Source organism: Anarrhichthys ocellatus, unplaced genomic scaffold, assembly GCF_004355925.1.
Source record: "Anarrhichthys ocellatus isolate YVR2014 unplaced genomic scaffold, GSC_Weel_1.0 scaffold85, whole genome shotgun sequence".
Taxonomy (NCBI): Eukaryota; Metazoa; Chordata; class Actinopteri; order Perciformes; family Anarhichadidae; genus Anarrhichthys; species Anarrhichthys ocellatus.
Genome location: NW_022280115.1, coordinates 1229011 through 1255695, shown reverse-complemented (window position 1 = coordinate 1255695; position 26685 = coordinate 1229011). Strand labels below are relative to the sequence as shown.

Sequence of the window (26685 nt, the reverse complement as noted above, 5' to 3'; positions counted from 1 at the left end):
AAAAAAAAAAACAAAAACAAACGCAACACTTTTTTTTTTACTATTCAGATGAAAAAGCAAAAGTCATGCTTTGTTTTCTGAACGCAGTGTGTGTGTGCCATCACACACACACTGAGTGGAGTGCATACAGGAACGTGTGTGTGAGAGAGAGAGAGAGGGGGGGGGGGGGGGGGACATACATCAGAGCAAAACTGTGGTCCCAAACACTGAAACAATAACACCACCCTGAGCCAAAATATAAGGACAGCTCCAATTCACAAATACATTAACAAAAATGCATAGAAAAGTCTGCGTCCAAATCCTGGGATTCGACCCTTTGATTAACAAATGAGTCAGCAGGGACAGAGGACATGAGGGGAAATAAACACAAACCTAACTATGTACATCCAAACAACAGTAGAGCACTATTATTACATTGTTTTGTTGCTTTTTTTCCCTCTTCCTCCTCTTCCTTCCGTTCCAAGCTCAAGTTTGTTGGTCTGTTTGTGCTGAGGTAACGCTTCTCCAGCAGGGGGCGCTCTCCGTCTTCACTTGTGTTCCAGTCGCAGCAGCTGCTCCTTGCCGTTAATGGTTAGTGACCGCAGCTGGCCGTCCTCCTCCACCTCTACCCGCTCCTGACCGTTCTCCACGATCCTGGTGGGAGGGGGGCAAAGTTCAAACCAGATGTTACTTAATTGGCACAAATCCTCCTGATCCATCCCATAAAGAGACATTTATTAGGACAAAGGTCTCTATTGAGCAAATGTTCCTGAATGGCTTCATTCACACAGTGAGTGCCGTCACTGCTTTTGTGTTGCGTTATTTATTTCTGAATGAAACCACAACAAAAAAAGACTAAATATTCTTCATGTGCTCTTAAGTAGTGATGTGCGATGGCCACCGTGCTTTTGCGACGGGGGAAGAATGTCCTCAACACAGAGCAGTCATTCCCAAATACTGGTTGGGGGCCCACAGGTGGGTCGCAGGATATTTTATCAGGGTCGCCAAATAAATCAGCTGACTTTCTTCCACAGTGTTTTCTTGGACATGTATATGTGCAGTTCACCTTTGGGCCACATGAGGGAGCCTGAATATTCATATTATTCGGATAATTGTAGTCTACGTATTACTTTGAATCTAATATGAAAGGCTAGCATACGTTTAGTTTGTTCTTACTGATGCTTAGCTAGCTAGCTTTTTTGGTCTCATTTATTAAATATTTAACATGTATATACATTTTCAATAACACATGCACAAAACAAAGTTGTAATTTATCAGATGTATTTCTCTTTGAATTGGCTGGTGTACCCATTTAAGATACTATAAGGTGATGTGGAAATGGCACTAAAGATGGTCAGGTACGTTTATCTAACACACCCCAACCGAGCACGCTGCAGCTCGTTAGCGTGAGAGCCACGTAGCTGCTATACTGAGCTGACATTAGCACCACGGTAGCCCCAGGTGGCAACCTCCGGTTCTGCCGAGTGAAGCCGATGCGGAAGTGAAAATGACTCTACTTCTCTCTTGATTTATTACCTCAGTAAACATGAGTTTATGGTCTCAATCTCTAGTTCAAGTCTTCTTCAATACAGCATGATGTACTACTACTACTACTAGACGGGTAATTTGTCAGAGCTCCTGCCCAAATCTTTGGTCTCATCTTTGACTCTGACCTCAGCTTTGACAAAAGGCATTCAGTTGTTCTGCAGTTCATCCAGCTGAGGACATTCCTAAAATTCCACAACCTAATGCTCTGGATGAGTGCAGACCAGCTGTTCTCGCTTCAGTTTTAATCTGTGGAAGGCTGAAACCACAGGGTTTGTTGGATATGTATTTCAAAATAGTAATATATTGAAGGGACAGAAGATGCACTGTACTGTACTTTGGTTTGTACTTCATCGATACTGGATGGATCTTTGGGTTTTCTCTCCAGGGTAAAGGTGTGTCTACTAGTGCAGGTGGTGTCATTCCATAGGTCTCTACCTTTTAGTGGTGATCTTCCTGCCGTTGATGATCTTGGAGGAGCTGGACACGGAGCGGAAGTTGCCCATGCCTCCTCCTCCTCCTCCTCCTCCTCCCCCAAAGGAGGAGGAGGAGAAAGAGGTGAAGCCTCCGCCTCCCAGGCTGCCCATGGGTGCCATGTGACCCATGTGACCCATATGACCCATGTGACCCATGTGACCCATGGAGCCGAAGGAGCCGAAGCCTGGGGATAAACAGGGCAGAGAGAGTCATTTAAACCGGTGACAGTGGTGTGGGGACTTTATTGATTCATTGGTGCCGGTCTTACCTGGGTCAAAAGGTGAGAAGCCAGCACCGAACGGAGGAAACCCAACAAAGCCTCCGAAAAACGAGCCGCCTGTCCGGTTGCGATTCGCCCGACTTTGGTGCCGCCGGCCGCTGCCGAAGAACGGATCATCACTAAATGGATCTGTACCTGAGGGAACAGGACGTAAAGTATTTAAGTATTATTAAAACTGGTGCAGGAGATGAGTAGTTCTGAAACGCACTGATATATAGTACGACTTACCGAAGAAGTCTGCAAACGGGTCGCTGCCTCCAAAGAATTCCCTGAAGACGTCGTCTGGGTTGCGGAATGTGAACTGTTCGTGGAAATGGTCTCCGTTGTGGAAATGCCCTAAAACGTGATGAAAACTGATAAACACACAAACACGAACCAAAACAAAAGAAATAACAAGATGCATTCAATAATGCTGGGGTCAGCGTTTACTGTCACCATTCCAGCCATCTCCACCCCCACTCTCTCTACTGGTCCTACTAGTCTAATTCTACATTCATGCTCTCTAGACGCCGATCCCAGATAACGTTACATTGTTAACAACAAATCAGTGTTGAAATGGTCCGGAGACGAGCTGCTTGACATTGGCAGCATTGGAGCTGAAGGCTAACACATGGAGGTTCAGTTGAGTGAACCATGATGCGTTCATGCTATGTTCAGTGAAAGGGAGTATTGGTTTTAAGAGGTTTTCACAAGCAATTTAAATCTGATAATATGACCTGATTAACTCACTAACACTTAGTGATGGGCAACGATTACAATGTTTAATCGCATTGTTATGGCAAAGTTCAATAATGAATTAAAAAAGTATTGTATTGCGCACTTTTATTTTAAAAGTACTGCTATATGAACAAAAGTGCAATAACATTTGGTTTGCAAACACTTTAAACACATCAGGTGCTTTTTAACAGCAGTATTCTCTTTACACAGTAGTGATCATATTTCTTATATTATATCATTCTTATATCATATGCATATTTTCCCTTTAACTCACGAGATGCAGGTAGCATGCTTTATACTTAATGTGAATATAATTCATACTTTGTTGGCATCTTATTCTGAAAACCGGATGTTCGTCTGAAGAAACCGGATGTTGTCTCACGTTAATATTTCCGCTAACTTTCAAAGTCCTTCGCTCGCTCCCGACCTGTGCCGTTTGAATGAGTTTACCATGAATTTCAGCATATAGGTGCACTAACATGTAAGTGTCTGCTGAGTTGACCGCAGCGATGTCCAGTAGTCTCCAGGCAGAGCAACAGCTGGTGCACGTTGTAACGCTGTGTATTCTAACCGGCTGCAGTTTGTAGCCACTTCTCTGTAGCATCTGTTAGCTTGTCTTGTGTTTGTTTATCTATACTTCCTCCACGGACTTTCAAAATAAAAAAAATGAGTTAACGCGCTATAAAATAATTGTCGGCGTCAATTAATGAATGCGTTAACGCGATAATAACGCCTTAACTTGCCCAGCACCACTTATAATACAATCTGTTATTTCCTAATCATTTGAATTGTGTGATTCTATGCAAATAACCACTATAGATGACTAACAAAGCAAAAGGATAATATTTAGAATCTTTCATGCTTCACACTGACTTCAGAGCGGTTTAAATTGTTTTCCTGGACGTGGTGATGAATAACAGTCTGGAGCCTCGCGTACCAGCTGCTATGATGAAACAAAACCATCTATACCTGCGGGTATGGATCATCCACCATCAGCAAGCTCTATTAGCGGCAAAAAGATCAAATGGCTTCAGGAGCATCTCGAATTGAAACATTGAACTGTTTCCACGGTCATTTGAGTACGACAGAAGAAAATGGTGAGTGTTGTTGATATGGTGATTCTACCATGCTTTAATGCTACACTGGCAACAGAAAATAATCCAAACAAAGTTGTCCCTCAACTGTTGATAGTAATGTGCTTTCCTACGCTGAATCGAGAATGTGTGAATGGGACTCATTTACTCTGGCACTTTGTGACCTCACTTCACTGCACACCATCAACACGCCGTCCTGACGCGTTCACTACATCTGCTCTGCTTGTCATTGTGTTCTACAAAGTCTCGCTCAAGGAGAAGTCTCGTCGCAGGCATCAAGTCACATGACCGGATAAAGCTTTCATTTCTCTGTAGGGCTCTTCTCATTATGTTGTCAGGCACTCATGACAATCAGAGCCTGTCAGTGACACAAACCCAAGTTAACCTCCAAGTTCAAACTAAAACAAGTTCTCACAACAAAAAGACTTGATTTAGATTCATCAGAAGTTTGGAGCTTACCTCTTCCTCCGTTGCTCCCCGTCAGTCCCTCTTTGCCATAGCGATCATACATGGTCCTCTTGTTGGCTGGAAGAGGAAAGTAGAATCACAACAAAGAGAAGAAAGTCAGACACCTGAGTAACTCAGACCCTGTGCTGTTGCGATGAGCTTCACTTCATGTTGGTCCTGTTCACACCTGGCAATAACACTGGTCTCGGGTTGACAGCCGTACTTTCACTGCTGTTTGCATGTACTATTACTGTGTTGCTCTAATTCCGACCTTTTGTATCTTTCTGTGACAGGTTCTGTGGGGCTGAATCACCCTCTGTTCAACGCCGTTGTCTCCTGTTCATGCTTAGTCGAGGGAGTTAGGTTTAGTCCTTCCTCTTTGTTTTAGGGCTGAGCCCGAATTCTGAAGCAGTTTGTTTAGCTCATTGTTTTGGCCTTCGGTTCACCCCGAAACACAAGCTTCACCTCTGTAAATCATTTCAACATTGCTGTGTGAGTGCCAACAGCAAATAAAATTGCTAACTGTAGCATTCATCTGCTCTTCGTTTGACTTGTTCTCATGCTGCACTTCCAAGCCCCTGGATCGGGCGTAACAACAGCTCTGAATACGAGTGTAATCGTGGTCCGATCACTCAAACCGCTTGCCCGAGGTGGTCTGAGACAAACATGATCACAAACCTTATCGTAGAGTAAAGGCGTCTGTAACGGGGGAAATGAGTCGTTGAAGCCACGTTGAAGGCTCTCCTTTCTATTCCTCCCTTTTCTCACCACCAGCTGGTTCTCAAATTGCGTAAGCCTGAAACACACCAAGGATTGGACCTGGTCTTTGTCGTTCTTCCTCTTTTAATTTCTGACAGACTAGGCGCCGAGACATATATGGAGACGCATTCTCCGGGAGTGAACAGGCGTACTCAGAGGTGTCCGCTTGTGATCAGGTGTGAACAGGGCCACTGGTGTTTGTTTGCGGCCCGAGTAGTGATACAAACCATCTGACAGGACTTCATAGGCCTCCGACAGCTCCTTGAACTTTATCTCAGCATCCTCCTTGTTCTCTGGGTTCTTATCAGGGTGCCACCTCAACGCCAGCTTTCTGTAGCTACAGGAGGACAGAGGGAAGACGGTTGATTGACAGCACCAGACTGAAGAGATCAAATAGTGAGCTTTTATGTAGAACTCATGATGCTGCTGACTAATGATGAGAACAATCAGCCATGTTCTGCCCCACACTGCACAGTCTTACGGACATTTGGTTGCTTTTGTAGTTGTTTTTTTTATTTGAAGTGTGGTTTTATGAGGTTCTTCTCCATCGTCAGTGTATTACTACAGTAGTTGGAGTAATAGAGAGGAGTACCAGCACGGGACATATTTTAGACACTTAAAAGAATCATCAGTTTAAGTGTAAGCTATATGTAGAATATGTTCACTGCTTCACCTTGCTGCCACACAGTCCTTTGTTATGGGGGAACTGAAGCTGTTATCCATGCTCTCCTCAAAGCCTGTACACTCCTTTGACAAAAAATATTTGTTTACCCAAATTTGACCCTGTATTACGGGGGAGTTTGAGGTCTACCGTTGCCTCCATCAGTTAGCCTGTTTGTGTTGTTGTGTGACTTTAGTGAATCCAAACTTCTTCTTTTTTTTTTTAACCTACAATGGCACCAAAACGCTGACATCCAATCCAGAATGTCCACATATACGTTTATAAATCCCGCACTGAGCATAATGTTTATTGTGGATGTTGTAACTCTGTTTGTGTATAGGACTGAACATTGTGTGGGCTGCTCAGTGATTGATGAGGAACAACAGCGAACACAACAGGGAGGCTGACAAAGAAAGCTCAAAGGAAGTTTTGTATAAGATCCACAGTTGAAGGACTTTGTACCTGCTAACAAGTACAGAAGGTAGAGGAGTAACCTTACCAATGAGCACAAAATAACCTTCAATCCCTCTGCAAATCAAGACCAAACACATTTTTCAGCAACTACACCAGAATTTTTTTCGGTTTCAGCAGAACGTTCATCACTACCCGTCTGTTGGACGTGAGCTCTTTCTGACGGTTAAAGCTGATGGAACGCACTGGGAAGCAGCCTGATATTACCAGACTCAGATACAGTGCAGTTTGCATGAAGCTGAGAGGGAGCAGCTTGAAGTTTAAATCTCAGATCCACCACCGCCGCTTTACTGCTGCATGCTTTGTAAACTTTACAAATGTGTCCCTTCAGATGCAGATGGATCACTCCAGTAGTTTGAGCTCACTCTGTGGCTGTGTTGCTAATGAAGCTCCGTAGAGAGCTGACCAGCCGATAGAGAGCCATCGATCAGCTGTAGAGCAGCCAGCTATATTCGGAGGACAAGATGTCTGCTGAAGTGTTTCAGAGGATCACAGCAGAGGTGGAACATTTCAAAAACTTCATCAACTCACGCTTTCTTAATGTCCTCCGCAGACGAATCTCTCCGTACTCCTAAAACCTGGTAGTAGTCCACCATGATGAGTGGATGAAGGGAGGAGCGTCAGTGAGCCCGGTGAACCTGAGAGAGAGAAAGAGTTGCTGACCAGTGTCCCACACAGGAAGTGCTGTAGCCTTTCATATGATTTCAGCGTGTGCGACTACGTTAGTGATGTAAAATATACATCTTAAATAAATATCAATATATAGGTTAAGAGCTCAAATTAGGCCCCAAAACACACAAAGTTAGTTCAACTGTGCATCAACTTGGATTATTGCACAGGAATATGTGAATGTGCATAAATTTACCATTGTGTAATAATTATATCTTGGAAAGACATTTGTGTTAGTATTGTGTAATACTGGTTCTGAACATAAAGGACCACCATCCCTGCAATGCTTTCTGGACAATAAATCAAATGGCTCACACATTTAAACAATAATAATTTAAAAAACAAAACAATTATTATTAATAATAGTACTGCAATATATATATTGAGGTGAATATTAATGTAGGAATATGCAGTTAATTTGTGCGTTTTTTATTTTGTAATTAGTGTATTATTGAATTGATCAACAAATCAAATGACTCCTACATAAAATACAATAAGAATAAGTAAGTAAATAAATAAAATGTAATAAAAAGTCAGGCATTAAATGCATGTTCCTACACTTATATGCACATACAATTAAGTCATTACTTTGGGGCAGTGGTGGCCCAAAGGTTAGAGAAGCGAGCCTGTGAGCAGCAGGATAAATCCGGTTGGGGAAAGTGAAGAAGCAGCACTTTGACCCTCATTACCACTACCGAGGTGCCTTTGAGCAAGGCCCTTAACCCAAATCGTTCCAGTGGAGCCAGAAGTAAAAACGTAACTGTGCGAATGTGATCAGGGTGCTGAGAGGCTCCCCCTCAGTTTAAAAACAAAACTACAAGATTGAAAATGTAAGACTGCAGATGATTAAGTGTGCGAGGTAAAGCAACATTTCTGGCTTGTGATATTTTCTAGCTGAGTCTAATTGTGCCCCCTTGTCACAGGTTGCCCATGTCTGTGAGCTGTCAAAGTGGAGCTTCCTTTTCAGATGGTTTCATTTCGATGTGCATTCACATGGTTATGTGTTTAACAAAGGGGTGCTTTGTAGCTGCTGGTATAGAATGGAGCCTATTATTCACCGAGTCGTTCTGAACTGGTCCACAGCAGCAGCTCAGAGGAAGTGGACAACAAGGACATTCAAGAACCATTTTGATGACTGAGTCAATGTCCTAAAATCCCATGGGATTCTTGAGTGCAATGACTTTTCTTATTAGCAACTGTATATAATAATAATAATAATAATAATAATAATAGCTATAAAAATAATTCCATACATATACATTGTATTTATATCACTGTAAACAATACAAACTAACTGCACACTGGTCATGTTTCCATAACTCTGTGATGACATACACAATAACTGAAGTTATTATGAATTGTGTGTTGATGTAAATTCTATGGATCCCTACTCACTCCCTCTGTATATTACAATCACTGTACACGATATAAACACCACTCGGATCAAAAACTCAGTGCTGGACACTGATCAACTGAACAATACTTGTGAAGTTTGATGATTTTAAGCATTGAAGTATTTCAGAACCAATATGGCGCACTGAAATAACAACAACAACTAGAAAATTCCAAAAGAAATTTTGACAGTGTGGCTTCTGCTGCCCGAAGAAATCGCAATATATACACACGCCAATGTTACCGGTAGTGTCATTCAGGTTCAATTGAGATAGCGCCACTCTCTTTTCTGCATTTTAGATTCATACTCTTGGATTGAATCTTGTATTTGTGGGGCTTTTATTTTGAAAGGGTGGGACTGGGTGGGTGAGAGAGGATATAATCATGTTTGACACATGCACAGAGGTTTTTAAATGACAGGCGTGTGTGAGAGAGAGAGATTGGGGAGAAAGAGAGAGACAGACAGGAGGTCTAACAATGCCTTTGACTGAATATCTCCAAGTCATTTGTGTGTGCATGTGTCAGTGTGTAGAGAGACAGACGGACGGACGGACGGACAGAGAGAGCCTGCGGGTGTGTAACTGGTTGCCATGGTGAGGACGCACCTGGTGTTAGAGGCAGACTGATTAAGAAACATAACAGTAATCAGTGATTTTGAACAAACCCCCAACTCCTTTTAACAAATTAGTAAGAGTCTGAGTGCCAAAATATGGATACCATGAGAAAGATAAGACTCTGTCGAACGCGCTGATGTGGTTTTTATGTTTGTGGTGTTAATAATGTGAGCTCCAGAGCAATATACAAAACTGGTACCGTCTGCTTTCTTTGAGAAATGAGTGGTGAGATTTAACATGGAGTCTAATGGAGCAGTTGGTTGGAGTTCATGTCGCTCTGCGGCTCTTTGAGCCACATGTGTAAGTCCGTTGGGTTCCACAGACATCTGTGTGAGACAGCACAACATTTCCAAGCTTTTTGGCCAAAATGGTGTATAAAGAGTAAAAATTGTGGGAGCTGGAGCAATTTGTTTGGAAAAATCACAGAATATTTTCCTGCTCCGCTCCACTCTGACAGTTATGCTCTCACTCTAGCTCTTAACGAGCCGTGCAATACACACCCATTATAAAATCTGAAACAGACACAAAATGTTCCTGAAACTTAATCTGTGACTTCATGAAAACTGTGATGGCTATCAAAATGTCCCTTTGGCTCAATAAAGTGCAGCTTTTTGTCTACGTTTTAAACTTTGAATCATATTTCTACGTTAAAATATGGCTAGTCAATATGGGCCCAAATTTAAGTGTTTTTTTAGCTCTCTTCACGCCGAAACCCCATTCAAGTCAATGGAGAAACTTTGCTCAGTTTTTGGGGATTTTCCGGGGAAACCGCTTGGCGAATCTCTCCGAAAAATAGATAGCACACTATTCCCGATCAGGCCGCACGTTTTGATGTATTTTTTACCCAGGTGTTGGCAACACTGTGTGAGGAGAAGCGCGGTAAACTTTCTAGATAAACATTATGATTATTATTATTATTAAGCCCGATGGATTATATACAGTGTGCTTTGGCACAGTGCTACAAAGCCAAACTGAATAATAAAATGGAGACAATTAGGCAAGAAACTATGTATGAAGAAGAAAGGGAATTAATCAAATGCTAAACAAAATACAACATCAAGATTGATGCCGTCCAAAATCATAGAGAAATACATTTCACATGATAACATGCTCCTGGTTGGTATTATTTACCAACAACTTATAACCACAGTAAGGAATCTCCATACTTATGAACAACAACTGAACCGGGTTTCATCACTTCATGACATCATTTTAAGGTCATATAAAGCGTTAGCGTGAAGACGTGAACGCTAATTTGAGGATTAACTGAATGATTTTAACGCCGAACGTTAAACCCGACGAGTCCAGCTTTAGTAGTGCCGCTAGCTAACGTTAGTTTGTTTATCTCTCTGTGACTACGAGGCGCTGCTGCTACCGGGCAAAACGTGAATGGGCAGAAAGGAACAGCGGCGCGAACCGGAAAGACACGGTCTGACCCAGTGAAGAATATCACCTCACCGACATTGTTTTGCTTGAGGCGGTAGCCTGCTGTTAGCCGCTCACTTTAGCGAACCTAGCGTTAAACTGGTTACAGCGTTAGCTTAGCAGCGGTAAACAGCAGTAGCCACATTCGTTGAGCTGTCAAACACTTACCCAATTCGAGTCCCGTTGTCGGTGATCCGCGGCCGTTCGGGTTTACTGATGTTCAGCAGTCTGCAGGTTCCCAGATTAGACGCAACGTCCTGTTTCTGACTCCATCTTCTTCTTCTTCTTCTTCTTCTCCGAAATTCAATGGCAGTTTGCGTCCTTAGTGTTGCATTACTGCCATCTGGTGTTGAGTTAGTGAACTCCTACAGTGCCCTGATATTCCCCATGGCCCTTTCCTTTTGAGTTTGAAAGTGCACACACAAGTTTTCTTTTTTGACAGCATGTTGGGATACTTTATCCACTCTTACATTAAAAAGTAACTAAATCTAATATTTTTGGCTGAAGTGCCTCCAACCTGGAAACTCAAAAGAATGCCTCTAGAGCAGGGGTCTTCAACGTTTTTCAGGCCAAGGACCCCCAAACTGATAGAGAGATGGAGCAGGGACCCCGACTATATATATTGTATAAAATTGTGTTTTAAATTAAACTGGGCCTAGTGCCATGTATAAACATACCTCTTTATTGTGCATTCAATACTAAGCTATTCAAATAATACACAGGTTCATATATTCATGTTGTTATTTTAAACATGTGCAAGGTACAGTGAGTAGGGAGGCCGTGCCACTGCCATTTATAAACATACCTTGTCAACTGATACCAGTGGTGTATAAAGTACCCAAAAGCCATACTTGAGTAAAAGTAAAGATACCTTCCTGGAAAACTACTCCAGTAAAAGTAAAAGTCACCTAGTAGAATACTACTTGAGTAAAAGTCTTAAAGTATCTGATATTTATTGTACTTAAGTATCAAAAGTAATTTTCTGATATTAAATGTACTTAAGTATTGAAAGTAAAAGTACAAGTAAATGCTGTTAATAAAAAAGCAAAAGGTCAGAATTTTGAGAATTATTAAGTTTATTCTGTTAAGTGGCCACCATGACCAAGGACATGGAGCTGTGTTGACAATAATTGGGTTGCTGTGATCCATCCAGGAGCAACAATGTTCAACATAATATATTGTACATAAGTATACTTTTGCATCTACTATGAACTTATCATCATAATTCTCCGAAAAGCAATATGACACTATGAAGGAGTCGTAACCGTGTGTTTATAAGTATGCTCATTCTGACTAGAGGATGTAGAGGGCAAATGCATAATATTGTGTTCAGCAAAAAATATCCACTTGATGCATCAGGTCACTGTTGTGAGAAAGGACACCTGCCTTGTAAACTCCTATGGGCCTGATTTGAACACAATGGGCAAAGGTTTTGCTCAAGCTGAATCTGCAATTGGGCGACTGCTACCATCATAACTCCATCTGATCATCCACAAAATGACTCAAATATCAAAACATGATCAATACTAAAGTAACAACACAGTCATTACTTGAAACTGAAAAATGTCCTGTTCATCTTCAAAAGAAGTTGGTTTTCAAAATTGCGAGAATTCCGTCTCGCTCTTCTTGGACTGAAGACTAGTCCTGCGATGCTAAACAGCCTTTCACAGGCCGCTGAGGCAGGTAGAGGTGTGTTCAGCTTCACACACAGCTTGCGCACAGCTGGGAAGGATTTCCCTAATGCTAACCCTAATGCTAACACTAATGCTGCACTCTCGCGGCTCCTGTCAATCCTATGGTGTGGTGGCTAGCTAACGTTTGAGAAAATGGTCTCAAAATACTATAATGTTCACAAAAGGCTAACTAGATAACTCTAAAAGCTCAGCTTTCACACTGAAACACCAAAACATGAAAATATGTTCTTCATCCTCCTCTTCTAGTTCTCACAGATCTTTTACAAACGTAATCGAATACTCTCCTCCGACTCAATGCAGGCGTCGTTATTGACATATATTTTCAGCACTAGTTGGCTAACGTTAGCCAACTAGTGCTGCACAACACTTCCTCAGCTCACTAACTCGCTAGCGATCCACGGGTGTTGGTCTTCGTCACCACCGTTGTTTGTTGCGGGAGTAGCAGGTGCTTCCATTTCTGCTTCCATCATGAAATCAGTCATCGTAGAGTGGAATTCTGCTCATGTAGTCGCTCGCTAGCTATAGCATATAGCATCCTGGGTATCACTGGGAATCTAAACACCGCGGCTTTGAGAGCACTTGTTTGCAATTGCGCATTGACGTGATTAACCAATGATTTAACTTGCAAGCTAGGACCACTGATTCACCAAACCTGCTTGTTGCAGTCTGTGTTCCACCACAGTCCCCGACGCTGGTCTCATGATTCATTTTGTTTCTAAAGATAGATTTGATTTTGTAGTGAGTAACGAAGGTTTCAGGGGAAATGTAGCGGAGTAAAAGTATCAGTTTTCTTTGCAAAATGTAGTGAAGTAAAAGTAAAAGTCAACAGAAATATAAGTAGTAAAGTAAAGTACAGATATCCAAAAAAACGACTTAAGTACAGTAAGGAAGTATTTCTACTTCGTTACTATACACCACTGACTGATACCAATGCCTTGTATGCATGATAATCATGCATACAAGCTATTCAAATTGACGTTTTTATTTTAAACATAAATCTGGAAACGAAAATGAGTGATGGCCTATTAGTGCCACTGCATGCATAAACATACCTGTTATCTTGCATACAGTACTGAACTATTAAAATAATGGACAGAATCATGTTTGGAAAAAAAAAATTAAAAAAAAAATGTTTAATTGTCTAATCAACCAAACATTTCGCGGACAGTACTGCAGTACCTCCGTTGACCCCCTAGGGGTCGCGGACCCCCTGTTGAAGACCTCTGCTCTAGAACATGAAACATTACAAAATCCGATGACTCAAAGTAAATAGCAATGTGCTTTCTTCTGATGTGACAAGTGTGCGTGTTGGAGCCATAGTGTAGTTTTCTTGTTTTCTTATGTTTTTGAGGGAAAAACGGGGTGGGTTTACACATGCAGTTCTGACATTGAACAGTGGGTGGCACATTGACCTAAAAATACATATAGGTAAGTGCCTGGTAATGAGAATCAGGTGTGTAGATGGGAAGCCAACAGTTTTCGACCGTGTCAATGTGGCGTGTCAGCCAGCGTGTCAGCGTGGAGATTCAAGGTGTTGTATTGTCCTGTCAAGTATCCTGTAGTGTTCTGTTAGGGCAGGGGTCTCAAACTCCCGGCCCGCGGGCCAAATCCGGCCTGCTACGTCATTTTATGTGGCCCGCAAATCCACCAGCAAAAAAAAAAAAAAGTTAAAAAAAAATAAAAATAAAAATTGTTTTTTAAAGTTAGACTTGACAATAAAAATATACCCATAGTCAAAATTCTGAGATAGAAAGTCAAAATGATGAGATTGAAAGTCAAAATTATGAGATTGAAAGTCAAAATTATGAAATAGAAACTCAAAATTATGAGATACTTAAACACACAGTCACAGAAGCAGCTCTTTGGCTGGTTACTGTACACTTGACATGACATGTATTGTGAGTACATTGAAGACTACTTTAAACGTGGCTTTAAAACAGATGAAATACTTCACGTGGGATTGTGCAAACGCACCCTTGAAAGGATTTTAAGCATTGAACAAAGTTATTGTAATAACTTGTGTTTGATATTTGTCTTTGCTATTTTCTTTAATAGTTTGATCTTTGATAGAGTAATGTGGGTTTCTTAACCCTAAATTAAAAGGATTTAAGTTATAACAGAAATGTGCTTAAATATATTTATACATTTATATAACTGCATGTACAATATTTTTACACTTGAATAAACAATAATCAAATGCAGAGACAGTTATTTACCAATATGTTAGGAGTAGTTACATTTACACAGTCTTACATTTACAACCGGCCCTTTCAGGGCGTGATGCTGATGTGGCCCAGAGTGAAGATGAGTTTGACACCCCTGTGCTAGGGTGTCAATGTGCAAATGGGATAAATGGATCAACGGATTGAAAGAAAGACAGCGCACTGGACAGTGAAATGTTTGTGGAACACGCGTCCAAACAAGTTCTCCCGTTCACCCCCCAGTGGCTTTAAGATATAAAATGGATATTTGTTAAAGTCACTACAGTGCGGATGAAGCATTCAGTTAAACACTTAGCTGCTGAATAGCTAGCTGGCTAGCTTGCTAATTCTACAACGCGTCCATGCTAAAGTTACAAGATATAATAAGCCACATATTAACTGTTGGACTTGCTCTATGTTACTTTAACATTTAGCCAGACTTTACTGTTATACAGTGTGGCTTTGTAGCACAAAGGCAGTAAAACTGCCTTTGTGCTACAAAGCCACACTAAATCCACACTAAATCCATCGGGTTTAATAATCTTTATCCACCAGAAAGTTTTGCCGTGCTTCTCCTCATACAGCGTTTCCAACACCTGCTCAAAAAATACATCAAAACTTGCGGCCTGATGGAATCGTGTGTTATGTATTTTCTAGAGAGATTAGCACAGCGGTTTTCCCGAAAATCGCGAAAAACATTTAACTTTGGGCCCATATTGACTAGCCATACTTTAACGTAGAACAGCGGTTCCCAAACATTTTAGGCCACGCACCCCCAATCCCCCACACCTTAAAAAAAAAAAAAAGCAGCAGAGTTTATTTATAGCCGCATAAAAATCGGACCAATGAGAGAACAGTTTGCTCGCGCGTGGCGTTTGTTTACAAGATAAAAAAACACAAAAATGACAAAAAAAACTTCCTGCACCGTGCCTTCGAAAAGGTAACGGACGTACACCAGAAGATTGGCCACATGTGTAGACTCGTCTACTTGCAGAGAGTAGAACTCACTCTTCTTCACGCGACCGATTAATGTAGCCAGGATGTCTTCGGGCAAAGCATCGACACAGTGTTGTTGGACACCGGGATCATGTCCAACTTGTTTGCTTCTCTCTCTCCAGTCATACATTCCACCATCTCTTTGGCAGCTGGCAAGCACACGTCTTCGGCGATTGTGTGAGGTAGCCCCTTTCTTGCTATTCTGTGACCAGAAGCCCGTAGTGCGTTTTTTGTAGACCCAAGACATGAATGAGACTGCAGTTGTTTTTGGCTGTTTTGTAACTCCTCCAATTTCGATATAAAAATGTAAGGGGCTTTTGACTTGCACTGGCATGCTTGGTGTTCAGGTGGCGACGTAAATAAGAGGGCTTCAGACAGCTGTTAGCCAGAACCTCACTGCACACCACGCACTGTGGCTTTGGGCAATCTGCATTGCCAATCCAAGTGAAGCCCAGACCAGATCATTTTCTCTCTCTTTTTTTCCCAGTCTGATGCTCACTCTCGTTTCCTCTTGTTTCACCTTGACTCCGCGATGGGCCTATGTGCTCCCGATTTGTCTGTGCTATCCCTTCCTCCTTTTCGGTCTCATCTTTCTCTGACTCCCGTTCGATTTCTTCTCCCGGTCTCTCCCCAACGCACCTCTCCGTTTCTCTCACCTCCGATTCCTCTCTCTCTCTCTCTCTCTCTCTGTCCCTCTCCTCTTTTATGACTGATAGCTTCAGATGTCCCACGTGACAGTTTCCCAGATTTCAGCCAATTTAGCATATTTGCATGAACGTTGCTGAATGAATGAAGTTAGCATTTATTTGCATTTATTTATTAAATTGTACGTTTTTAAATTTAAATCTTACAAAGGGAATTTTTTTATATTGTGAAAAATCCCACTTAAATTCTTTTAATTTCTTTTATTTAATAATTATTACACCATTAGACCACCATTACATTTTTCCTCTCGCGCACCACTTTGGGAATCCCTGACGTAGAACAATGATTTTAAGTTTAAAACGTAGACAAAATGCTGCACTTTTTTGAGCCAAATGGACATTTTGATAGCTAGCACAGTTTTCATGAAGTCACAGATTAAGTTTCAGGACAATTTTGGGTCCGTTTCAGATTTTATAATGGGTGTGTATTTCATGGAATGTTCAGCGCTAGAGTGAGAGCATAACTGTCAGAGTGGAGCGGAGCAGGAAAAAAATCTGTTATTTTTAAGAACAAATTGCGCCGAGTCCCACAATTTTTACCATTTTTGACCAAAAAGCTTGGAAATGTTGTGCTGTCGCACACAGATGTCTGTGGAATCCCACAGACTTACACATGTGGCTCAAAGAGCCGCAGAGCGACATGAACTCCAACCAACTGTTCCATTAGACTCCATGTTAAATCTCACCACTCATTTCTCAAAGAACGCAGACGGTACCAGTTTTGTATATTGCTCTGGAGCTCACATTTTTAAGACCACAAACATAAAAAACACATCAGTGCGTTCGACAGAGTCTTATCTCTCTCATGGTATCCATATTTTGGCACTCAGACTCCTGCTTTTTGTTAAAAGAAGGTAGGGGGTTTGTTCAAAATCACTGTTTACTGTAACGTTTCTTAATCAGTCTGCTTCTAACACCAGGTGCGTCCTCACCATGGCAACCAGTTACACACATGCACGCTCTCTCTCTGTCTCTCTCTCCACACACACACACACACACACACACACACACACACACACAAAAACATGACTTTGAGCTATTCAGTCAAAGGCATTGTTGGACCTCCTGTCTGTCTTTCTCTCTCTCAATATGTTTGTCAAACATGATTCTGTCTCCTCTCCCGCCCTCTCCCCGACCTAGTCCCACCCTTTCAAAATAAAAGCCCCACAGAGTGAATTCTAACTGGAATGCTTTTGATGAAGCCTGCTATTTACTAACCTGTGTATGTGTGTCAAACATTATGATTCTGTCTCCTCTCCCCCACCCAGTTCCACCCTTTCAAAATAAAAGCCCCACAGAGTAACGGTATCTTAACATGAAGCTCAGAATGAGGTTCATGTTAAGTCTTTCCATCACAAATACACAAATGTAATTCTCAAAGGTATGTATCTCAAACAAAGATGTACAGTATATCTCCAATACAGAAATGATGGGAGCCATTTGTGGACTGTCCATCACAAATACAAGATTCAATCCAAGAGTATGAATTTAAAATGCAGAAAAGAGAAAAGCGATATCTCAATCGAACCTCAACGATACTACCGGTAACATCGGCGTGTTTATATATTGCTACGTGTTCGGGCAGTAGCAGCCACACTGTCAAAATTTCCTGCGGAATTTTCTAGTTTAAGTTAACGTTCACGATAGCTGTCCCCCTTCCAATTAGCTTAATAACTGCTGGGGCTGAGATATGGCTATGCTAGTGATTAGCGATTCATATCACCTGCCTCCAGATCAACCAATGGCAAAATTCAGTCGCAATAGCCCGGTTTCAACAGGTAGAGGGCAGTCGCTAAGCATTTATAATACAATATGTAGAATTCAAATACTTTGCACTAATTAGGACCTGAATCCTACAAAAGCGCTTCTAATTCGCATATACATTAGTTTTAAGCTGATACAAATTGGTTTAGTTACTCTACTTACCCATATGAGGGGGAGCCCAAATGAATGTGACGTCAGGGCTAAATTGTTGTACACTTGAATTTATTGCCATTAATTCAGAGTCATAGTTTAAACCAAGACTGGACATTCTATAACGACTATGCCCAAAACATCTTCACACTAAAGTTGAATGTCACATTAAGGCTGAGTGACAAGAGAAATCTTATGCAATTGGTAAATTGCACATACATAAAGCAAGATTCTCCAAGTCCTTCCCAAACTTCAATATTTCTCTAGTTGAATAAAATATATACATAAATACACTAACCCTAATGACAAAAAAGCAACCACACAAACATTGAATGCTTTTCCGTAGCCCCTGATAAACATTTATTGACTTTTTTGATGTTATATTTCGATGCCAAACTTTTTATATTACATTTTTTCCCTTTTCATATCTCATCTGATTAACACATCATTTTTGCACATCCATGACCTCCTGAATGTCGGTTTATTCAGTGTTCAATAAAGAGACAACAAAGAAAAGGAAAAAAACATGTTGCCACTATTTCAAATAGTAAATCCTGACGATCACTGGAATCACCTGCCATCGGATCTTTTCATCCATCAGTAAAAACTTGCATATACTTAGCATACCATCAGTAAATAGCTTTCAACTATCAGCCCAAACCACTAATTAACATGAAAAGCATGACAGCAAAGTCTTAGCTAAAGTCTAGACAGTAACAGTACAGTGTTACTTAAAACAGAAATTAGATAAAAGGTTAAATTTTAATAATTTTCTCCTTTCTGACAGGATATCCTGACATTAAACAGTCTGACAACAGTAGTACCACGGACAGTTCCAGTTGACGGCGTCCACATCCCTGGCTGTCCCAGGATCAGCACCTTGGACAGCAATCGTGACACATGTCGATTTACCATTACTGTACCATCACACAAGGAAAGAATGTACTGTATGTCAGACTGTGGACCACATTATCTAGTCGGAGACAGCATATTTAATTCTTAAAACGTATTCTTTCTCTGCAGCATTTCTTTATTAACGTCCAACTTGTACGCCACCTGTGTAGATTGAACATCGTCTCATTGATACAGAAGTTTTCCTCTGCTGTGTGAGGGTTTACAGAATTTTGTGCAATTTTTGCACATGGAATGTCTGCTTTTAAAATGAATGCAAAACAATATGTATATTATATGTAATGTGTATATGATCTATCAGACCTGAACAGGAGAGCAGGTGATACAGACTGTGGGAGGATCTGGTGATACTCTTGAACCTTCATCTTATCTACAGTTATTTTAGTTAACTTCTCAGTTCTCTTTTAACTGGTTATCAAACAGTTCATTTAATACTGGTGCCCCTATATGACCTACGTAAGGCGTCTAGACCATCATTGTCAATTTTCTATAGATATTCTTAATGCTCGTCATCAGTGCCACCGGGTCGGATTCTACGTGACGTCCGCAAACGAAATCCTTCAGGTTCACCAGAAGCTCCTTCGGCTAAGACTCCAGCAGGACCTCTGGCAGAGACCAGTCCGCCGTGGACAGACCCAGATCCGGCTTCACTGCAGCCAGAGCTCCGACGGGAGCTGGAGAGCTCAGCAGCGTCTCCCCTCCTCCGGCCAGGAGTAGAGCTTCTCCTCTCTGCTCCTCCGGTCCCCGCTGGGAGTCAACACAGACACCATGCTGCTGGTGACCAAGACCGTATTGCTGGACCCGCTGGAGGGAAGGGAGAAACGGGAGAACCAGAACCAGAACCCGGACTGAGAGGGGGAGACTGTCAGACCCTGCTGCAGTAAAATGAGGTTTTCAAAAGGGACTCTGGTGCTCGAAAACACTACCACTTTCGTCCACAGGGGCTGCTAGAATCAACAGAAAATGAAAGCTCCTCATAGCAGCTTTAACTGTGACATCTGCACACAAGTCAAAGGACAGTCGTGGTGGAGAAGCAGCAGGATGAGCAGAAAAATAAGTGGAAAAACGGAGAAGAAAAGCATCCTGTGGTGCTTCAACCTCTAAATAATAGTCGTACCACACAATATTACAACTATTATTTTGATATTTTATTGACAGACGTGATCATGGTGACAATAAAAACAGCAAATAAAGGGTGGGGACAGAAAACACAGCAAGCTGCATTAAACAGTCAAAAATAACTGAGTGTCTGAAAATAGAAGTTTGCTTATGTTATCGTGTCTGAAGGTGGAAATAGTGTCGTGGTTTTTGCCCTTATTTGAGCAGCTTTGCAGTTGCCATGGAGGTCATGGTAGTCATGGTGTTGGTGGGCACGGTGATGTCTTTGAAGATGGGCTGTGTGAGACCAGAGTAGGATACTTTGTTCTCGCTGAGGGTCCCAATGATCATCTGGCGCATCTCCCTGCTGGCGTCACCACGCACTGCCAGCAACGCCTGGATGTGCTCCTCCCTGTGGAGAGACCTCAGGGTTAACGTGTTACCACCAACCTGCTCTGACTACCACCTGATGGGCCGAGGATAACATTTATATAGAAACTCATCAAAGGCACTTATAAGATTGGGTGTAATTAACAGTATTCTTAATGGTTGCATTCCATTTAGGTGTGCCAGTTCATGGGCTTGGTACTGTGGATGTTGGACTAGTGTCATGCTTACTGGGACAAAGGAATGACTCTAAAGCAACAATGTTAACTTAAAGGAGCAGTGTGTGGGGTTTAGTGGCATCTAGTGGTGTGGTTGCAGATTGCAACCAATTGAAAACACCTCCACTCGCTCCTCTCTTTCCAAGACTGCACTGAAGAGAGCCACTGAGTGCAAAACCATGGAAACACCGTCCTTACCACAATAACACTACTTTAGGAGCTACAGAAGTCAGACGGCGGCTGGCGGTACCAAAAGGCTCTCTCTAGATCCAGTGTTTGGTTTGTGCATTCTGGGCTACTGTAGAAACAATGGCGGTGCAACATGGCAGACTCAATGAAGAGAACCAGCTCCCTTTGTAGATAATGAAGGGATCCTGCCAAGCAAACGAACGCATGATTCCTAGTTTCCTAGGTGAGTATACACTAATGAAAACATCGTTATGAATATCTTAGTCTATTTCTGCTAATAGATGCCCTTACATTCCACACACTGGCCCTTTGACTTGGCAACTGACACATTAGAGTCCAAAACTCAATCCCAGAAGCAGCACCCAGTGCCATCTTTAACAGTTTATGTATTTAACCACTGGGTGTCAAACATTTTCAAATCCTTCACAAATGGACTTAAAGACCTTTATTATAACATGATTCAAAGACAAATGTAAAGTATATGCACTAATGGTGTACAGGGACGTCCGTCTCTGTGCTTGCATTCAGATAGAAGACCGTAGGTCGGCGTGGTTCATACAGGAAGTCACACTAAATTGGGCGAATGGTGTATCTTACCTAATATTCATTGGCAATTTAATTTTGTGCCTTCAAAGCATCAAATGTATTTTGTATTGGTGTATAATTTATTGTGAAATATACTTCCACAACCTCACCCCCCCCCCTCTCTGAATAGGTTGTGGGTTTGCATAATGGGCGATTGTGGCTAAGTGGATAGCAGGGCCGTCTTTCAATCAGAGGGTCGGCGGTTCGAACTTCGGCTCCGCTAGTGGCATGTCGATGTGTCCTTGAGCAAGACACTTAACCCCAAATTGCTCCCGTAGCTGTGCCTACGGTGTAGAAATGTGATAGAATCTGAATTGTAAGTCGCTTTGGATAAAAGTGTCTGCTAAATGACTGTAATGTAATGTAATAATGATCAGCCATGTGCTTCTGTTTGTTCCAGGGAGAAAGTGTATTTTTAAAACAATGGGCTGTCGGACAAATTGGGCATTCTTTCACACTATTGGTGTTTTCGGAACAATGGGCACAAAGTCAGCTCTCAGCCTGCTATTCGCTGACTCAGTGACTAGCATGGCAATCATTTTTTGATAATGTGTAATAAACTCAAGTACCACTTAGTGAAATCAAAGTCCTATCTTGCAAACAGAACGCTCATTTTTATCTTGTGGCCACAATGATATGAAAAAAACATTACTGACGCACAGACATGTCAATCATTTCTTTCTCCCAAATAATAATGAGCAACTTCGGTGAGAAGAAATCATCCGTTTCCATCGCATTATTTGTGCTTTCCCGAACAATGTATTCGGACTCGGGTATATCGCTAGAACGCACTTTAGGTTTGATATGTTGAATATCAGCCGTGTGTGTGTGTACCTGATGTCAGGATACTTGGACACCAGAGTGGTGACCTCCAGGAACAGCAGCGTGGGGTCAGTCAGCTTGAACACTTCAGCGATGGCCGCGATGGCGCCACAAAGCCGGTCTGTGTCTTCACCCTGCACCCAACAGTCAAGCTGTCATTGCGTGTTTTGACAGCTATTGCTATTGGTTGATGGATTTGTTAAACTCAACGCAGTAGTTAATTGTTAGTTATGAAGATGATCTGATACCATTTTTACTTTCCCCAATTTTATCTCCCAAACACACAATTCAAACAATAAAGGACATTGTTATTAATTCAAAATCTTGGCATTTGTAGTTTTGAGCTGCTTAGAGCCAATGTTAGGACCTTAAACGGCTCAGAAATCCCTCTTTAATATCTATTTGATATCGCTGCGAAACATCCATATAATGCTAGCTGCTCTCTGTTATTTAGCCAAGAAGGACTGTGCTGCCCACTGCCTGCTAACAGCTAATGCTAACTACTTCTCCTATAGTCGATTTTAACACAGATTTGTTGTTCACAATGTCACATTATCGGGAGAAAAATGGGATGCACAAGAGTGTTTAACCCCAGGTGTGTGGTACTAGTTTGCACATGTGCAGGATGTATGGCATCGGGTGGTCAGTGACACGTGTTGCTGTTCCTGCGTAGCGTAAATGAGCTGATAAATGATATGACGACGTGATCCGGTCCGGCATTTTAGGCTGTATCGGACACATTTCTGGTACTGGTATCAGAACAACTCTTGTTAGTTACAACTGTAATGCTTGTGCTGGAAGTGAATAGTGTTGCAGGATAGAGAAACCGCGACATGTGGACTTACAGCGGCCAGCTTCCTGAAGAGGAACTTGAACTGATCCGCCTCTTTGATCATCCTCTCAGCTCCCTCCCTCCTCTCATCTGCGTTCTTAAAGGTGATCCTCTTCTGCATCACTGCTTTAATGTACTCCACCACCACCCTGCGCAGGGCCTCGCTCGTCATCTCCTGCACACACCACAGCCGACATATCAATCACGGTACAGGGCTGTGGGATGGCGAGTCTCCATTAAGGTTCATAAGAATTTATTTGTTTTTCGAGACACCCTGTTAAGAGCACAGTGTTCTGCTCCCGTCCTACCTGATTGAAGGGTTTCTTGATCTTGTTGAAGTCATTGAAGTAGTCCTCCACAGTCACACAGATGGTGTCCACAGCATGAGAGCCTGTTACCCACTTCCTGGTCAGCAGCTCATTCAGGTGATGCTGGTCAATGCAATGTCAAAATCAAAGCAATCAAATGCACTGGAGCCTTTTATTGTTGATCACTGAGCCACTTATATGCAGATGTATAAGGCTGTAGTGATTAACCACTCGTATGGATGAAAAATTTCTGGACAGAAGCTTGATGCTCTTTAATTAATTCACTTATAGTAATCAAGTAGTCCACTTTCAGTGTTTGTTTCGGGTCTTTTTATTCATGACAAAATATGGAAAAACCCTTTAAAATGACGTTAAGTTCATTTTTGTTGTGTTTTTTTACGTTACTGCCTTGATATTTTGCCTCATAGTAAATCGTCTGCTTTCCACAGTCACCACAGTTCATCAGCACATGCAGATGAACGCCCCCTTCCTCTCCCCATGCCACTCGGCGAGTCAGTAAGGAACCTCGGCAAAGGGCACCATTCATCTGCATGCACCGCCCACGCTGCAGTGGCACAAAGACCTCAATAAAACCCAGCAAAGCCTCACCCTATGCAAGCCCTCCATGAACGTTATATTCATGTAATAAATGTACTGATGTCAATAAGATGGTAATCTGCATGAGAAATAAAGACAAAAAAACGCAGACAATATTTCCTCCTTACCTCGAGGTCTAGAAAGACTTCATCCAACAGGAACTGACATCCCTCCTTGGCCACCTCATTGAGCGTCTTCTCTATGGCAGCATCACTGTCAGTGGGCTCTGATGACTGAGAGTACTTCCTCTTCAGACTGTTGATGGACTCTCTGAGGAACACAACGTGATGCATTACAATATGGAACCCCAAAGTGTTCGACACCACATAAATAAAAACAGACAGGAGATGTATAAATTGTGTAAATTATATAAATAAAACAGCAGTTTTGCTAAACAAATGCTTGTCGTAAGCCATTTGGCCAGCTCCGCTAGCTTAGCCTCCAGCACCGGGTTGCACCAAATAGACATAAATTCGAACGTAGCCTAGTTTGAACGAAATTTCTAATTTAGGTCGGAGTTTACACGGTACTAGCATTTTAAGGGTTGCGTATAAGAAGTGGACGTGCACCAGCTGGACTGTGACAATAGTATGGAGGTTTTGATGCCTCGAGTTCAGCATTTTGGCCAGCGCCATCTTGTTTTTTTGCAACCAGTGAGCGAAAGCAATAATATTTGGACTGTTGAGAAGTGACAAAGACACTGTTTAAGGCTCTGGTATTGACCTGTCAATCACAAGGTAGCCCCGCCCTAAAGCATCCCCTGCTTTATGGTCTGTTTGACTCTAAAATGGACCATAAGTTACTAAATGAACATCATGCTGTATTGAAGAAGAGTTGAAACTAGAGATTGAGACCATAAACTCATGTTTACAATGTTTACTGAGGTAATAAATCAAGAGAGAAGTAGAGTCATTTTCTCATACAACCAGAGGAGTCGCCCCTGGTGGACACTAGAGAGAATGCAGCTTTAAGACACTTAAGCATGGCTCCATTTGTCAGAACCGGAGGTTGCCGCCTGGTTACAGCCTTTATCTTACACCTAGCTCTTAGTAGGTGTAAGATCCTCTGTACAATAGCGGTTGCCATGGTGCTTTGTTTTGAAAAGTGGGATTACTAGGCAGATGAGGTTTAGTGAATTTGAATGGCTATTCTACAGTACACAAACTAACGTGAAACATAGCATTATACACTGTTATAGGTTGGGGTGAGACTGATCACAAAACTCACGCTTCTGACTGTATCACCATTTTGAGTCACGGATCGAATCAGCAGAAAAAAAGGGATCAAATGTAACTGTTTGAGAGACCTTGATCACAGTTTAGTAATGATAGTTCTGTTTCATTCCTTCCTGTGTGTCAGTGGCCGTAAACAAAGTGGATACGTCTCCTCGCACTCCACACCTAGCTAGAACTACCACGTGGTAGCCTACACTCGTCCTCTTTGATCTCCTCGCTGTTGGCCTGGCATTTACTGCTGGTTCATTGCTCTGCAGATCCGTGTTTTGGTTCTGTATTTTGCAGGTCTAAGAGAAGCAAGCACGACATCCTTCCTGTGGCTTTTCTAAGGCCATTATTGACAGGCACTATTCTTTGTGCTAGATAGCCCACGGGCTACACTGTCTGACTGCTAAATGTCCCTGTGGTCAGCCACAGTTCTGGCTCGTACGAACACTTGTTAATCATGTAGAAAATAGACTCCTACTTGAACGTCTGGCAGTTGTTGATGATGGCTATCATGTAGTGTACATAACACTGAGGCAGCTGTCTTTCTCTCAGGTGCTCCTCCTTGTAGGTCACCGCCTCCTCTCTGTACCTACACACAACGACACACACACACACCTGTTAGAAATTGTTGTAGTTTGTTCTCTTGATCGCCGTTTACATAGAACCAGTATATAAAGGGTAGTGATAGACAGATGAAAAATGACCCAGGTTTTATAATGTTTCAGATATTTTTTATTTGACCTTAAATTCAGAAAGAATCTAACATCATTAATCGTTGAGCTTTTGGTGTGTGTGGTGAAATGAATCCCATCAACCTAAAGGATAGCTTTTAGATATCTTTAGCACATCAGAAAGAAAGTATGGAAACAAGTTACCTGATGAGGAAAGTGTTCATCTGTTTCAGGCAGAGCTTCAAAACCTGTTCTTTGAAATCCCCATCAATCTGCGCTGCAACCTGCAGGTTCTGCTCGAACATCTGATCAAGAGTGGAATGACCAGACATAACAATTACTGTACCTGATTTACAGTTTGGACCTTATGCTGAGAGATTAAAACAAAAACTGAGATGGATCCAATGTCCTTGTCTGCCATGCAAAATAAGAGGTTTTTTTTAGGCCACTAACATATCCTGTTGATACGGCTACATGCAAGCAAACATCTGCCTACTATACAGACACTCAGCAACATAAGCATTCGTTTGGAGCCGTGTTTGTGTCCACCTGATTCATGCAAGTCCAATATTAACTCTCCTTTAAGCTCTGTTTTGAGCTCCTCCAACTCCTGAGGGAAATTTTAGTTGGTCAAACAGCACAAGAGAATAAGGAAAACACTGTCTGGTTTGATGAGACAAATCTGTCCTGAGAGCTGAATCTGGTAAAACAAAACCTGTACACTTCATCAGCTGGCTGATAAGAATCCTGAAACATGTACAGTTGTGTGAAAAAGTGTTTGCCCCCTTCCTGATTTCTTATTTT

At 41.9% G+C, this 26685-nt stretch overlaps 2 protein-coding genes across 2 annotated transcripts; both read right to left on the bottom strand.

Annotated features, from left to right (window-relative positions):
- Positions 1 to 6: 6 nt before the first annotated feature.
- On the bottom strand, positions 7 to 10836 carry LOC116398565 (dnaJ homolog subfamily B member 6-like). Its single transcript, XM_031874970.1, has 8 exons — positions 10699 to 10836; positions 6962 to 7068; positions 5526 to 5635; positions 4552 to 4617; positions 2510 to 2617; positions 2270 to 2416; positions 1963 to 2185; positions 7 to 633 (listed from the first exon to the last, which is right to left on the bottom strand). The coding sequence occupies exons 2-8, from the start codon at positions 7024 to 7026 to the stop codon at positions 528 to 530; spliced, it is 825 nt and encodes a 274-aa protein (XP_031730830.1). The 5' UTR covers positions 7027 to 7068; positions 10699 to 10836; the 3' UTR covers positions 7 to 527.
- A 9012-nt stretch (positions 10837 to 19848) lies between these two features.
- On the bottom strand, positions 19849 to 26671 carry LOC116398530 (exocyst complex component 3-like). Its single transcript, XM_031874893.1, has 7 exons — positions 26086 to 26671; positions 25689 to 25799; positions 24116 to 24257; positions 23391 to 23513; positions 23096 to 23257; positions 22263 to 22384; positions 19849 to 20461 (listed from the first exon to the last, which is right to left on the bottom strand). Exons 1-7 carry the CDS (start codon positions 26211 to 26213, stop codon positions 20266 to 20268), a joined length of 984 nt encoding a protein of 327 aa, XP_031730753.1. The 5' UTR covers positions 26214 to 26671; the 3' UTR covers positions 19849 to 20265.
- Between the last annotated feature and the right edge of the window lie 14 nt (positions 26672 to 26685).

Coding starts and splice junctions, on each gene's coding strand:
- LOC116398565 (XM_031874970.1), bottom strand. CDS start 7,026: ATGGTGGACTACTACCAGGTTTTAGGAGTACGGAGAGATTCGTCTGCG. Junction 5,636..6,961: donor GCGGAGGACATTAAGAAAGC/GTGAGTTGATGA, acceptor GTCCTCCTGTAG/CTACAGAAAGCTGGCGTTGA. Junction 2,618..4,551: donor GGGGAGCAACGGAGGAAGAG/GTAAGCTCCAAA, acceptor ATCACGTTTTAG/GGCATTTCCACAACGGAGAC.
- LOC116398530 (XM_031874893.1), bottom strand. CDS start 26,213: ATGTCTGGTCATTCCACTCTTGATCAGATGTTCGAGCAGAACCTGCAG. Junction 25,800..26,085: donor ATGAACACTTTCCTCATCAG/GTAACTTGTTTC, acceptor CGTTGTGTGTAG/GTACAGAGAGGAGGCGGTGA. Junction 22,385..23,095: donor TCTTCAGGAAGCTGGCCGCT/GTAAGTCCACAT, acceptor TGTTGGGTGCAG/GGTGAAGACACAGACCGGCT.